General features: G+C 43.7%; 1 protein-coding gene across 1 annotated transcript in view; it reads right to left on the reverse strand.

The window, feature by feature from the left end:
* Positions 1-16,152, reverse strand: part of LOC124556367 (nose resistant to fluoxetine protein 6-like) — a 196,940-nt gene that overhangs the window by 130,513 nt on the left and 50,275 nt on the right. Inside the window, exon 2 of the mRNA XM_047130331.1 lies at positions 13,161-13,309. Coding sequence (XP_046986287.1) covers positions 13,161-13,309 — 149 coding nt within the window. The remainder of the gene's footprint in view (positions 1-13,160; positions 13,310-16,152) is intronic.

The raw sequence follows: 16,152 nt of genomic DNA on the forward strand, positions 1-16,152 counted from the left end.
CACAGCCGGCAAGAAATAAGGCTATCTTTAATTTGTGGTGTCCGTCAGGCAGATCATTTTCGTGAAATGAATCTTCCACTGTTTCTATATACCTCATTGCCCCGTACCCGTAACTACCGCTGCCCATTGAAGAAATCGGGGGGGAATACGTTGATAACTGAATGCTCTTAGTCGCGAATGTTTCATTTCCCCGTCTTTGCTACTGTGATGTTATACGACTGTGACTGACACTTTTTTATGCTATACAGTCTCTTAGTGGTCCCTATGACATCCTACTAGAATACTAGGTGATATCTGACTACCGATGTCCTCTACTTAGCAGCGTACTCGTCTCTCGAAGGGATGTTGTTTGATGTAAGAAATCCAAAATGTTTCGCGTTAGGATTCAAAGTTGTCTCTTACATTGAAATTTCTGATATAATTTCGATTCTTAGCTTCCGATTATTAATCTTCTTTGTCGAAGAAAAACTGGATGGCCAGAAAGGGATTAGAACCACCGCCTTCGAATACGAGTCGAGTGTCGAGAATTGATATTCGTCTCATTCGTGAGGACGGTGATTCAAATCCGCGTCCGGCCATTCTGATTTATTCTCTGTCGGTCCATTATGGCCAGGGTACATCGGCTGGTACGTACTTTTCAATTCAATAAACTTTACCAACAGCCGTATACTTTATTTTATTTTATTTCGAGCGCTACCAGGTTCGGCAATTCATTTTGCCATCTTCTGGCCAGGCCCCATACGCTTTCTTCGAATCAACAAGCTTACCGTATAGTACCATAAAACTGGATACCGTGAATCCGATTCTTTGTGCAACTGATTCATACGAAAGGTTGATATTTGAAGAAGACTGTATCGCCTCTATCTTGTACCTTGCGTAGGGGTCTTGGGAACAAGATACTCGAGATAGCGAGTCACCCTGGCAGTAACTTTCCCCTCGGACAATAATTGAATGGACTTGAACAGAAAATCTCTATCATTGGCACGAAGTATCCTACAACATGCAAACGCAGTGACTGGCGGAGTATATATGTAGACGTACTGAGAAAACCACACTAACGTTTGTGAAAGCATTACAGTCAAGGGGATACGAACGACTAAAATTAATTTTATAGCTCACGTTAGTTCTGAGGATTACGTAGCAATACATGATCTCCCACTTCCAGAATCGGTATCCATGTTGGATCATGCGTACCTATTATGTTCCAAAATGCTGCACATAAAAACGGGCTTTTGTTGCTGATAAAAAGGTAGAATCAAGTGTTTTGGAGATCCCGTGGGCTAGGGACCATTTGTATATCCAACAGAAGAATCGCCTTAGAGTCACTATTCTACACTACAGGGTCAAAGTATGAATATTACACACTTCAAGTGGTTCAAGTGGCTCTGAGCACTATGGGACTTAACATCTTAGGTCATCAATCCCCTAGAACTTACAACTACTTAAACCTAACTAACCTAAGGACGTCACACACATCCATGCCCGAGGCAGGATTCGAACCTGCGACCGTAGCAGTCCTAGAACCGCACGGCCACCGCGGCCGGCTATTACACACTTCCTTCTGCTTATGCAAATGGAGCAAATCGGCTGGTTCTTTTCGCATTTGATGTCGTCTACGGTGGTCTTGATGTGTCTTATGAAGGCACAATAAGTTCATGGGCGGTTCCTCTGAAAACCCCAAAAAAGGGTTTTCCCAATATATTTTTGCCGTCACCAGCGGACCAAAAGCCAGCCGAGGATTCCTAGATAACTATGCACAGCAGGTGGCTGAAATTCTTACGATACATTCCTATGAGCTCGATCTCAAAATATCTTAAAAATTTTCTTGATGTCCTTATCCGTTTCTAATATACACAGGTTCAAATTTACCCACTTCTACACGTACAATTCGGTATGTGGCGAGATCTAAATAATAAATAACAGCAGAAAATTGCTCGAATCTTACTGGTATATCCTCAAGGCATTTATCTGGAGGGGATATCTCCCCGTTTCCAAAAGTCTTTATCCGTTATGGAGAAACACCCCAAAAACTTGTTTTTCGGGTACCAAAACCCAGCCGCGGATTCCGAGATGGCTAAGCATATCAAATGACTAATTTTTACTATGCGTGCCTAAGATACCGATCTCTCATGATTCCCGCAAGAATAAACTTGAAATTTTCCTTCATACCTTTATCCGTTTGCAAGATACAGAGGTTCCAAGTTACCCTACTTGTACAGGTAAAATATGCACGTAAAATCTGGTGTAAGGCGGAAAAGTAGTTATAAAGTGACATGTCACGTAGAAATATGCTGTAATGCGTCTCCATTACCGTCCGGCAATCCCATGCTGTTCTAGTAATGAAGCACATGGATTTTTTTTCACTTAAAATCCGGTCTGAGGTGCAAAATTAGTTTTGCGTTACTTCAGTTTCACATAAGCCAACTACCTAAATTTCGCTGACTCACATATTTCTTTTCATATGATTTGCATGCCCTGCTGCAGCAGGGATAAGAAGGGAACCAGCGGAAAAATGCTCCGATCGGAGAACAAAAAATGAGAATTTGTTCCTGTTTACTTAAAACAGCCTGACTGAAAAGTGGGGTACAAACTGCAACATTGTACCTTCCTCAGCACCTTCAAAATTTTGGCATGCGGAGATATTCGCGGTTTTTTACGCTGACGGAGAACAAAGAGTGACAGTGGCAAATAGACAGAAAAGTAATAAACTCTGGAAGATGGCAAACGGCGATTATGTTATACAGAGTGAAAAGTATTTAAACCGACAAACTCTGGGAGGTTGTAGGGGACATCAAAACAAATATTTTTCCCTAATGTCATTCTTTCCTATGAGGATTATTTAAACCAGTGGAGGTCATATTACGCTCTTCAGTTGTTAGAGGCCGTATTACGGTTGTTAGAGGGCGTATTACGCTCTTCGGTTGTAGGCAACTGCTGTCCACCAGTGTAGTAGTGCATTTCTCTGTTTACTAATGGATCGACACACCTGGAGTGAGTACACTGATATGGTTGGTGAGTACTACGTAGCACACCACAACGGACGAGCTGTACAGCGGGTTTATCAACAACAATATCCTAATCGCCGTATCCCGCATCATACGACCTTTGCTGCTGTGTACCAACGTCTACATGAGACCGGGTCATTTAGCAGATTACCTGGAGAGGGACGCCGTCGCACAGCAAGAACGCTGCAGTTTGAGGAAGTTGCTAGAAGACGTCCCGATCGCTACAATACAACACATGTGGTTCCACAATGACGGGGCGCTGGCACATTTCAGTCGTCGTGTGCGTCGATTCCTGGAGCGACGGTTCCCAGAAACGTGGATTGGCAGAGGTGGTCCTGTATCATGGTCTGCTCGATCCCCAGATATGTCCCCTCTGGACTTTTTTGTGTGGGGAGAGATGCGAAACCTTGTTTAGGCAACTCCTGCTGCATCAGAAGAGGATCTGGTTGCCCAGATAGTAGCAACAGCAGGAACAATTCAGGATACTCCTGGGATGTTTGCCCGTGTCAGACAGAACATGATTCGACGGTTTAACCTTTGTTTATGTGTCAATGGAGGCATTTTTGAAAATCTGCTGTAATTGAAATTGGCTTGTGTTAATGTGTTGCCTCTTGGTCATAAAAAATGGAAAAGTGTTTGTTGGTTTAATTAATTTGCCGCCAGATAAATCTTCCTCTACCGGTTTAAATACTCCACATAGGAAAATATGACATTAGGGAAAAATATTTGTTTTGATGTCCCCTGCAACCTCCCAGAGTTTGTCGGTTTAAATACTTTTCACCCTGCAGAAACAGCGAAGGAGATAATGGCAGCGTGAGAGAATGAAAGGAACCCTGTGGCAGTGGAACATAGTTGACAGAATAGTGCTAGGAAAAGAGTGATGGAGGCAGTGCCAAGGGGAGGAGGGCGAGGAGGAAGAATGGAGAGAAAGAGTAAGTGGAAGTGGATGTGAGCCAGTGATAAGGAGAGACAGAGTATATGACAATGACAACGAGAAAGAGACGGAGACAGTGACAGTGAGAAGATACAGCAACAATAGGAAGGAAGGAATAAAAAAGTAGGGTTAAGAGAGAGCAAGAGGGAGACAGTGGGCGGAGACTGTAGTAGTAGGACAGAACGAAGGGGACTGGGCTGTGACATAGGAGACAAATGACAGAGAGACAACATGAGATAACAACAATAAGTTGGCTGGATGAGTGAGTGAGAAAGGGCAGCTGGGAGTGGACGCGTTTGAGCGACTTACATTGATGGACTAGTGGATGTGAGTGAGATACAATTAGGGGATCTTGTGGTAATTTGAGGTGTGCTGCATGTTAAAAAAAAGCGCGAATATATTCGTATGCCAGAATTTTGCGAAAATTGTTAAAGGTGCTAAGGAAAGAAGACTGTGGCAGCTGATACCCCACTTTTCAGTCACAAAAAATGGTTCAAATGGCTCTGAGCACTATGGGACTTAACATCTGAGGTCATCAGTCCCCTAGAACTTAGAACTACTTAAACCTAACTAACCAAAGGACATTACACACGTCCATGCCCGAGGCAGGATTCGAACCTGCGACCGTAGCGGTCACGCGGTTCCAGACTGAAGCGCCTAGAACCACTCGGCCACATCGGGCGGCTTTCAGTCACACTCTTTTAAATAAACACGAATATATATGCTTTCTTTGAGCTCAAATAGGAGCATTTTTCCGCTGGTTCAGTAATGTAGGAAGCCCATGCTGTAACAATGTTCTCTAATCTTCATGACATACTTTCAATGGAGACTTTTTAACATTTCATTGGAGTATGTCTGGAAGAACAGATACCACACATATAACACTAATACTACGCGTTGATGGCATTTCATAATACGCTATTGCAGCGCCTGTGTTATTGTGATTACGATGCAAAATTTCTTTGGTCCAAAGGAATAGGCACTGCAGCCACCACAGCCGTTACGAAACACATCAAATGAATTCACGATTGCGAATAAGGACTACCATCAGCTGTAGAATGGAACGACGACAATGAAAATTTGTGCCGGACTATCGTTGATGGTAGTCCTTATTCGCAGTTGCGAATTCATTTTTGTGTTTCAGAACGGCTGTGGTCGCCGCAGTGCCTGTTCCTTTGGATATGCATGCATGTCCAAAGAAACTTTGCATCGTAATCAGAATAACACAGGCGCTGCAATATCGTATTTATCTGCCGATACCGGCCAAGCGACTTTCAAGTACAACGTCTGACCTGCACGGGAATATACAGGGCTATTACAAATGATTGAAGCGATTTCATAAATTCACTGTAGCTCCATTCATTGACATACGGTCACGACACACTACAGATACTTAGAAAAACTCATAAAGTTTTGTTCGGCTGAAGCCGCACTTCAGGTTTCTGCCGCCAGAGCGCTCGAGAGCGCAGTGAGACAAATTGGCGACAGGAGCCGAGAAAGCGTATGTCGTGCTTGAAATGCACTCACATCAGTCAGTCATAACAGTGCAACGACACTTCAGGACGAAGTTCAACAAAGATCCACCAACTGCTAACTCCATTCGGCGTTGGTATGCGCAGTTTAAAGCTTCTGGATGCCTCTGTAAGGGGAAATCAACGGGTCGGCCTGCAGTGAGCGAAGAAACGGTTGAACGCGTGCGGGCAAGTTTCACGCGTAGCCCGCGGAAGTCGACGAATAAAGCAAGCAGGGAGCTAAACGTACCACAGCCGACGGTTTGGAAAATCTTACGGAAAAGGCTAAAGCAGAAGCCTTACCGTTTACAATTGCTACAAGCCCTGACACCCGATGACAAAGTCAAACGCTTTGAATTTTCGGCGCGGTTGCAACAGCTCATGGAAGAGGATGCGTTCAGTGCGAAACTTGTTTTCAGTGATGAAGCAACATTTTTTCTTAATGGTGAAGTGAACAGACACAATGTGCGAATCTGGGCGGTAGAGAATCCTCACGCATTCGTGCAGCAAATTCGCAATTCACCAATAGTTAACGTGTTTTGTGCAATCTCACGGTTTAACGTTTACGGCCCCTTTTTCTTCTGCGAAAAAAACGTTACAGGACACGTGTATCTGGACATGCTACAAAATTGGCTCATGCCACAACTGGAGACCGACAGCGCCGACTTCATCTTTCAACAGGATGGTGCTCCACCGCACTTCCTTCATGATGTTCGGCATTTCTTAAACAGGAGATTGGAAAACCGATGGATCGGTCGTGGTGGAGATCATGATCAGCAATTCGTGTCATGGCCTCCACGCTCTCCCGACTTAATCCCATGCGATTTCTTTCTGTGGGGTTATGTGAAAGATTCAGTGTTTAAACCTCCTCTACCAAGAAACGTGCCAGAACTGCGAGCTCGCATCAACGATGCTTTCGAACTCATTGATGGGGACATGCTGCGCCGAGTGTGGGAGGAACTTGATTATCGGCTTGATGTCTGCCGAATCACTAAAGGGGCACATATCGAACATTTGTGAATGCTTAAAAAAAACTTCTTGAGTTTTTGTATGTGTGTGCAAAGCATTGTGAAAATATCTCAAATAATAAAGTTATTGTAGAGCTGTGAAATCGCTTCAATCATTTGTAATAACCCTGTACATAATGGACATATGGAAGTTTGGGTTTGCTGTGAGTGGTGCACGGATAGCCAAATGGTAAGGCAACCGATCGCTATGAGCGGGAAATCAGGGTTCGAGTCACGATCCGGCACAAATTTTCATTGTCGCCATTCCATTCTACAGTCGATGGTAGCCCTTATTCGCAGTTGCGAATTCATTTGATTCATTTCATAGCATCTTCAGTGTGAATGCACACTAGGTCCGTCCTCTTTCGGGGATCATGCGAGATGCTGCGAGCGATGAGGAAAATGGAAGGCGCTACGGAAGTAGTCTGGGTTCAAATGGCTCTGAGCACTATGGGACTTAACATCTGCGATCATCAGTCCCCTAGACTTAGAACTAATTAAACCTAACTATCCTAAGGACATCACACACACCCATGTCTGAGGCAGGATTCGAACCTGCGACCGTAGCAGCAGCGCGGTTCCGGACTGAAGCGACTAGAACCGCTCGGCCGAAATAGTCTGGGACAAGTTGGAAATTTGGATTGGACGTGAAGCTGCCCGTATAGCTGAAGCGGTTAAAGCGACTACTCACGTAAAGCGGGAAATGTCACCACTGAATGTTTCAGTCCCCTCATGCGGCTGACGTCAGTATTTCTGTTTCATCATTGGTAATATTGCTATTCTCTGTGACACGTGGAACGGCCACAGAGGTGTGTACTGTTCGTGCTTGGTGTTGCCACCAGGCCTGGTAGGGTATAGACATGAACATCAGCAAATGCTGAGCGATCACCGTGAAGGACACGAAGAAGCCTCGTACTCATGTGAGACATAGTTATCAGCACTTAACAGTGTTTGAAAGGGGCCTCATCGTGGGTCTCCATTAGGGCAGCTGGTCGAATCGAGCGAGACCCAGACTTGTACGGAATTCTAATCAAACACTGGCCTAATGTTGGACGTTACGGTAATTTGAGGACAGGCATACTTGTCTGACCACCATAGTGAAGGATTGCAGTATTGTGCACCAAACACTCATAATCCCTTCACATATTTGCCTGCCATCCGATAAAAAATAATAGAATACCTGTAACATTCGTGGTCATGGGTCCCACGTGACTTTTCTAATATAAATCACTATGTTACTTGTAAAACTTATTGTACGTTGTGGTTTTCAGTAATTATCAGATATTACAAAATATTTTGGGTTTATTTACACGTCGATCCCTCATAAAATTATCAACAAACGTACATTTTTATGAAGTTTGTCTTTGAAGTACATGACACTAGGTGCATTTATATCGTGCGGTAAGGATTAGTTACAGTCCTGTGCCATCAGCACGACCGTTACTTCCATAGTAATTATTTTCGCAACGTACAGGTTTTTCAAAGCGAAAGATGACTTGCTGTATTGTAGTAGACTCATTTCAGGTTCCAGAAGGTACGTTTAGATGAGAAATTCGGATTAGCAGTGGTGGAGCCACGTTCTACGCAATATTTTGTAAAAGTCTTGTGTGCTCAGTTTCTCTATAGAAAAGTATTCTGGTTTGTAAGCAAGAACGAAACATGTTCTTTGCACTTGCCTTGCCCATAGCGCATAGCATATGAAATGACTGTAGGACCACATGTTAGTTTCAGTGATAGGAAGATCACTCGTTACAAAATACTAAATAAATCTGAGGCCTCACTTAACCGCTGCGCTTAATATATGTACCTGTGTTGAGTTATTCCTGAACAGTAGATACGGTGTATCACACAATTATCTTTATAGGTCAATATTCATGACTGAAAGAAGGCATTTTTATGAGGGCAATCTTCTGTGGTACTTTAACCCCTGCAAGGCGGGCAAGGCATTCTAAAATATTGAAATCTCGTCAATTACTTTACATTTTAAAAGTTTGGAAAAAATTATTACCATTTTTGATGAGTTCTTCTACCAGATTCCATAAATGTTATAAATTTTTCAGTTAAACTTAACGCAAAAATTTAGTAATAGATGTTACTTTCTGCAATATTTTGAGGTTCAGAACCTTACTTACCCATCAGCACCTCTTTAAACAGTATGTTGCGAGTAAACGTCCACAAAAGTTAACTAAAGTTGCGTTTTATTTTTCTTTTGTACTAGTCATAGAGTACCTCCAGCTTGGTAGCACACGTTATTGAAAATGCGTTGATGTTGCTAAAAGTGTTCTAAAAGATATTTTCAGGTTCTGGTCCCTAGTAAAACATCAGTACCTGGTTAAAAGCATGTTGTTAATATAAATGAACAATAATTAAAGATTTTTTCACTTCTTTACCTTAGGTATAAAGTACTCCAACCCCCCGCCCACCCTCTTAGTAATGCGTGTTATGGAAAATACCTCGCTACTGCTGGGTTTATTACCACTATTTCAAAGCTACAACATGACAGATAACATACAACAGTCCTTGTTGAGTGTGAGCTGGAAAGAATATTGGGGTTTATCGTCCAGTCTACGATAAAGTCATTAGAGATGGAGTAGGAGTTACAAATGGTTCTGATCACTATGGGACTTAATTTCTCAGGTCAGCAGACCCCTAGAACTTAGAATTACTTAAACCTAACTAACCTAAGGACATCAAACACATCCATGCCCGAGGCAGGATTCGAACCTGCTACCGTAGCGGTCTCGCAGTTCCAGACTGTAGCGCCTAGAACCGTTCGGCCACACTGGCCGGCTTAGGAGTTACATCTTGAAGTGTACAAGTATAAGGAAGGAAATCGGCAGTGTCCTTTTCGAAGGAACTGTCTGCTACTCGCTTAAGCGATCTAGGTAAGGAAATATGAATCTACATGTTCACACTGGGACTTGAGACCTGGTCCTTCCGAATGCGAGCCCAGTGCTTTATCGCGGCGCCACTCGCTCTGTAGTGTAGACTGGAGTTTTGTCGTTGTGAATCATAGTACAGATGAATGAAAGGTTAGAGTGAAACCTAGTGTACTAATCTCGATTAGCAGCAAGGGGACTACTATAAATGCCATAGGCCCTGAGACACAGTGAAGAAGTTTCGGAATTGAGTACAGGCAGGTAATCTCCAACTGCACATCGCCATCCTACCTCCCGCTGAGGGCCATATTGTTGGCGGGGGGGGGGGGGGTAAGTTTCGTACGAACAGGATTCGTCCCGGCTACGTGAAGTTCTCACACTAGTGTGTGGTAGTGGTAGTAAGTTAGTTCAAAAAATGGTTCAAATGGCTCTAAGCGCTATGGGACATAAGATCTGAAGTTATCAGTCTCCTAGACTTGCAAGGGAACCTCCCCATCGCACCCCCCTCAGATTTAGTTATAAGTTGGCACAGTGGATAAACCTTGAAAAACTGAACACAGATCAATCGAGAAAACAGGAAGAAGTTGTGTGGAACTATGAAAAAAATAAGCAAAATATACAAACTGAGTAGTCCATACACAAGATAGGCAACATAAAGGATAATGTGAGCTCAGGAGCGCCGTGGTCCTGTGGTTAGCGTGAGCAGCTGCGGAACGAGAGGTCCTTGGTTCAAGTCTTCCCTCGCGTGAAAAGTTTTATTTTCAGACAATTATTATCTGTCCGTCCGTCCGATGCGGTCACTTTTTTGGGAGTGATTATCACATCCACAAGAAAACCTAAATCGGGCAAGGTAGAAGAATCTTTCTACCCATTCGCCAAGTGTACAAGTTAGGTGGGTCGACAGCATATTCCTGTCATGTGACGCACATGCCGTCACCAGTGTCGTATAGAATATATCAGACGTGTTTTACTGTGGAGGAATCGGTTGACCTATGAGCTTGCGATCAAATGTTTTCGGTTCCCATTGGAGAGGCACGTCCTTTCGTCTACTAATTGCGCTGCGGTCGCAAAACACAGACACTAAACTTATTACAGTGAACAGAGACGTCAATGAACGAACGGACAGATCATAACTTTGCGAAAATAAAGAAAGTAAACTTCTCACCCGGGAGAAGACTTGAACCAAGGACCTGGCGTTCCGCAGTTGCTCACGCTAACCACGGGACCACGGCGCTCCTGAGCTCAGATTCTCCTTGATGTTGCCTATCTTGCACATGGACTACTCAGTTTGTATATTTTGCTTATTTTTTTCATAGTTCCACACAACTTCTTCCTGTTTTCTCGATTGATCTGTGTTCAGTTTTCCAAGGCCTATCAACTGTGCCAACTTATAACTAAATCTGAGGGGAGTGCGATGGGGAGGTTCCCCTGTCAGAACTACGTAAACCTAACTAACCTAATGACATCACACGCATCCATGCCCGAAGCAGAATTCGAACCTGCGAGCGTAGCAGCAGCGCGGTTCCGGACTGAAGCGCCTCGAACCGCTCGACCACAGCGGCCGGCTAAGTTAGTTCCTATGGGACCAAACTGCTGAGGTCATCAGTCCCTCGGCTTACTGTGTTGTGCGTACTGTAAGACCTTCAGTACACACACCATCAGATTATTTGACTTGTCGTTCTAACGAAGTAGGAGAGTGTCAGCAATATGTCTCGTGGTCTTATCGTGGCGTGTTTATCTTCTGCCGTTAGATCAGACGATAGAAATGCCACTTGCACACTTAGAGTAACAGATTGACGGTGACCAACTTTAAACAGAACTTGATTAATTTTCACACACATTTATTAAAATAATAACAAGCATAAAATTACTTAACTTGATTCTGGATGCTATTAACAATTGACAATCTGAAGTTCCTTTGGTCTTGGTGTGTTAATCTTATTCTTACATATCTCTGATACTTGACAAAGTGTCTATACATTTATCTTCATGGCTATGTACAGGAATATGATAATCTTATTAGGTGCAGACTGAAACTTGACTATAGACTGGTACAGACTGGTGCAGACAAATGCAGACTGACTAATCGGAGGTCTGTACACTCGTTATAATACCTCGCGCGTTCAGGTATCACTGCGCGAGTGTGATCCGCGAGGAGAAAAGGTTCTACGTTAGCAGCAATCTCATTGGCTGCGTTACATATTAATACGCGGATCGGCGGAAGCAGAATTTGGTCCGTTTCTAAGGCAGCGCCATCTCGTAGTGCGGAGACGGACGAGCGCTGCTCCTGCGCTGTTGTGCTTAGCGGGGGGCGCTCTAGTGGGAAAGTTGGGTACGCGCTGACTACGCGGAACTATGTACACAACACTTACACACTACTTAATCTAGCTTAAACTAACTTGCACTAACAAGGGGAGGCCGCCAATTGCGAAATTCAGATTCGATTCGTACTGCGCATAATAAAAGCTCATGGCCAGAGGTGTAATGTGGCAAAGCACCAAGATGCACTTCTCAGCCGTTGTCGAGAAAATCGAGTTAAAAGAAACCGTTGCAGTGAAATACTCTCTGCGATCAATAATTCTCTACAGCATCGTGGCGCAGCGGTAAGCGCTCTGGTTCGTAATCCGAAGGTCGCCGGATCGAATCTCGCGCTATGCAACCTTTTGTTTTTTTTTTTAATATTTGTTTTTTATAATTCATATATATATATATATATATATATATATATATATATATATATATAAATAATTCCCGGCAATCAGTTGCAACAATTATGCATATAATAAGTTGTTGAAAGTCGTTTGTCGTGGAAAAACTGGCGACTTCGAACATCATTAAGTTTTCCGCAAACAAAGTTGTATTTCACAAATTTTATTAATTGTCTTCATAATGTTAACCACGTATAGTTAACGGAAGACGTAGAAACGATATTCCGAAACGAATACGTATAGCGTAAGTCAAACGTTCGAATTAGAATAGAGACCCCACGAACACAAATTTGCTGTGGCAGGTATGAAATATAGACTCCGTTACTCGCTCGTTACACTTGAATGACAGATGTTGAATGGGCCGAAGCGAGCCGCCGCATAACAGCGTAGTTGCCTGCTAACTTCGAAAGAAGGTAGATGCGGTCCCTAGCGCAACTTATAACATTGTCGAAAATCAGTGCGGACGGGAGAGCTTTGGTACACCCTGTTAAAAAAAACGGAAAAATGGAGGCGGTACAATTGGAAAGCGATCCGCCTTCACCAAGATGCATAAGCAATTCATTAATACTTTATATATATATATATATATATATATATATATATATATATATATTTGAATTACAAAAAACTAATAATAAAAAAAAATTGCATGGCGCGAGATTCGATCCGGCGACCTTCGGATTACGAACCCGAGCGCTTACCGCTGCGCCACGATGCTGTAGAGAATTATTAATCGTAGAGAGTATTTCACCGCAACAGTTTCTTTTAACTGTCGATTTTCTCGACAATGGCTGAGAAGTGCATCTTGGTGCTTTGCCACATTACATCTCTGGCCATGAGCTTTTATTATGCACAGTATGAATCGAATCTGAATTTCACAATTGGCGGCCTCCCCTTGTAAGGATAACACACACACCTATGCCCGAGGGAGGACTTGAACCTCCGACGGGGGCAGTCGGTGAACAATGGGAAGGAGCCTTAGACCGCGCGGCTACACCGCCACACTAGCGTGTGTTTACTACGTCTACCTTTACGTGAATTTTTTTATTTTTAACACAGAAATTTCAGGATATTTGCTGTCTATAGGATCTGGATGAGACGATGGTGGGTACTGACCTCTGCGCCGGGTTGGTGGAAAGCGACGGAGGCGACGCTGAAGGCAGCCGGGAAGGGCGCCTCGGTCTCCGTGCACTGCGTGTAAGAGCCCAGGCGGTAGCTGTTGCCCCACAGGAACTGCGACGAGTAGCGGCCGCTCGCGTCCCACACTGCAACACACCACGTAACGTTTCATTCATGCGGGAAGCAGTCCATCCACACGCAGAGAGCTTAGCGACGCGCTTTACATTCAGCCTTACTCGTCATTTCACAGGAGAGGTGCACAGATTTGCCTCACTGTAGCCGTCGTGTAGTTTAGCAAATGAATCGCCGTCACTTGCTCTGCATATCTAGATGAGATCCTCCAGACGGTAGATGGTGAGTTACTTTCCGCCAGTTTTGTGCCTCACTGCATATTGCCGTTCGCATGCAGTTGCGATACACTTTGTCAACAGGTGTCATGATTCCCCTACATCTACATCTACACAGATACTCTGCAAATCACATTTAAGTGCCCGGCAGAGGGCTCATAGAACCACCTTCACAATTCTCTATTGTTCCAATCTCGTACAGCGCGCGGAATAAACGAACACCTATATCTTTCCGTACGAGCTCAGATTTCCCTTATTTTATCGTGGTGATCGTTTCTCCTAATGTAGGTCGGTGTGTAAGTAGGCTGTTTAGGTTTTTATGTCGGTTACGCCACGTACTGCTCTGTATGAAAATCGCTGAATGCGCTGTGTGCAGTCTGTGGCTGGTTGGACTCATTGTTGGAGTATTCGCTTGTGTAGCGTTGGGCAGTTGGATGTGAACAGTGCGTAGCGTTGGGCAGTTGGAGGTGAGCCGCCAGCAGTGGTGGATGTGGGGAGAGAGATGGCGGAGTTTTGAGAGCTTACTATGAGCTGACGATCTGGACGTGTGTCCGTCAGAAAAAGGAAATTTGTAAGACTGGATGTCATGAACTGATATATATTATGACTTTTGAACACTATTAAGGTGAATACATTGTTTGTTCTCTATCAAAATCTTTCATTTGCTAACTATGCCAATCAGTAGTTAGTGTCTTCAGCAGTTAGAATCTTTTATTTAGCTGGCAGTATTGGCGCTCGCTATATTGCAGTAGTTCGAGTAACGAAGATTTTTGTGAGGTAAGTGATTCATGAGAAGTATAGGTTATTGTTAGTCAGAGCCATTCTTTTCTAGGGATTATTGAAAGTCAGATTGTGTTGCGCTAAAAATATTGTGTGTCAGTTTAGTGATGATCACAATAAGTAAAGAGAGAACTGTTTGAGTACGTTCAGTTTTGCTCAGCTGTTTAAAAATCAAATAACGTAAGAGTTTTTCCAACACTGCCACTCTTAATATTCAAAGGGGAAGTTTCAAGTGTCAACAAGATATTTTCGCATTCGGAAGAGAAAGTTGGTGACTGGAATTTCGTTAGAAGATCCTGGTCCCACGAAAAACGCCTTTGCTTTAATGTCCACTCCAAATTCTGTATCATTTCAGTGACACTCTCTCCCCTATTTCGCCATAATACAAAACGTGCTCCCCTTCTTTGAACTTTTACGATGTACTCCGTCAGTCCTGTCTGGTAAGAATCCCACACCGCGCAGCAGTACTCTAATAGAGGACGGACAAACGTAGTGTAGGCAGTCTCCTTAGTAGATCTGTTACATTTCCTAAGTGCCGTGCCAATGAAACGCAGTCTTTGGTTAGCCTTCCCCACAACATTTTCTATGTGTTCCTTCCAATTTAAGTTGTTCGTAATTGTTATTCCTAGGTATTTAGTTGAATTTACGGTCTTTGATTGATATATCGTGTAACCGAATTTTAACGGATTCCTTTTAGCACTCACGTGGATGACGTCACACTTTTCGTTATTTAGAGCAACTGCCAATTTTCGCGCCATACAAACATCTCTCCTAAATCGTTTTGCAATTTGTTTTGATCTTTTGATAACTTTACTAGTCGATAAACGACAGCGTCATCTGCCAACAACCTAAGGGAGTTGCTCAGATTGTCTCCCAAATCGTTTATATAGATAAGGAACTGCAAATAGCATTAGACATTACCTGTGGGGACGCCAGAAATCACTTCTGTTTTACTCGATGACTTTCCGTCAATTACTACGAACTGTGACCTCTCTGATAGGAAACCGCGAATCTGGTCACATAACTGAGACGATATTCCATAAGCAGGCAATTTCACTACAAGTCGCTTGTGTGATACAGTGTCAATAGCCTTCCGGAAATCCAGAAATACATTGTCCACTACTAACCATCAATACTCATTATAGAAAAGATCTCTCTGCGTGTCTGATCGCGGAGAAACCGGTACTTGTATACTATGTAGAGGGTTTCATTACGGAAGTGTAGAGTAGGTCGGTACTGCGGCTGACTATCAAAAAGATTACGAAAGATCGAATCTTGAAATGAAATATTTCTAATATACATCGACGAACTAAAATGTTGTGATTACTGCCCTCAGCGAGACTGAATGCCGCCTGGTGGTATTGCAAGCATGTGACCGGAGCAGATACGAATGAGGAATCCTTCTAGCAACGGTATTAGGAACAAATAGGGACATCTCCCAACATCGGTGCTTCGACAAAGGGCAGATTGTTATGGCCCGGTGGTTGGGAACGAGAATTTCGGAAACGGCGAAGCGCGTCGTCTGTACGCTTGATAATGTCGTGAGTGGCTGAAGGACGATGATGTGATGAGTAGGCGACAAGGTGTTGGACTTCCTCATCACAAACTGTTGGGGTCGGGGGCTTGCCCGCTGCGATCTGTGGTAGATCTGAAGGCAGAGTACACTGCTGGTGCAGGCGCAAGTGTTTCGGAGCACACCGTTCAGTGCTCGTTGTTGAACAAGGAGCTCCGTATCAGATGACCCCTATGTGTTCCCATGCTGACCCAATGATATCGTCACTCACGATTGCAGGGGCACGACATTATAGAGCTTGGAATATGGTCCAATGGAAACGTGTCGCCTAATATGATGAATTGTTTTT

Source organism: Schistocerca americana, chromosome X, assembly GCF_021461395.2.
Source record: "Schistocerca americana isolate TAMUIC-IGC-003095 chromosome X, iqSchAmer2.1, whole genome shotgun sequence".
Lineage (NCBI taxonomy): Eukaryota > Metazoa > Arthropoda > Insecta > Orthoptera > Acrididae > Schistocerca > Schistocerca americana.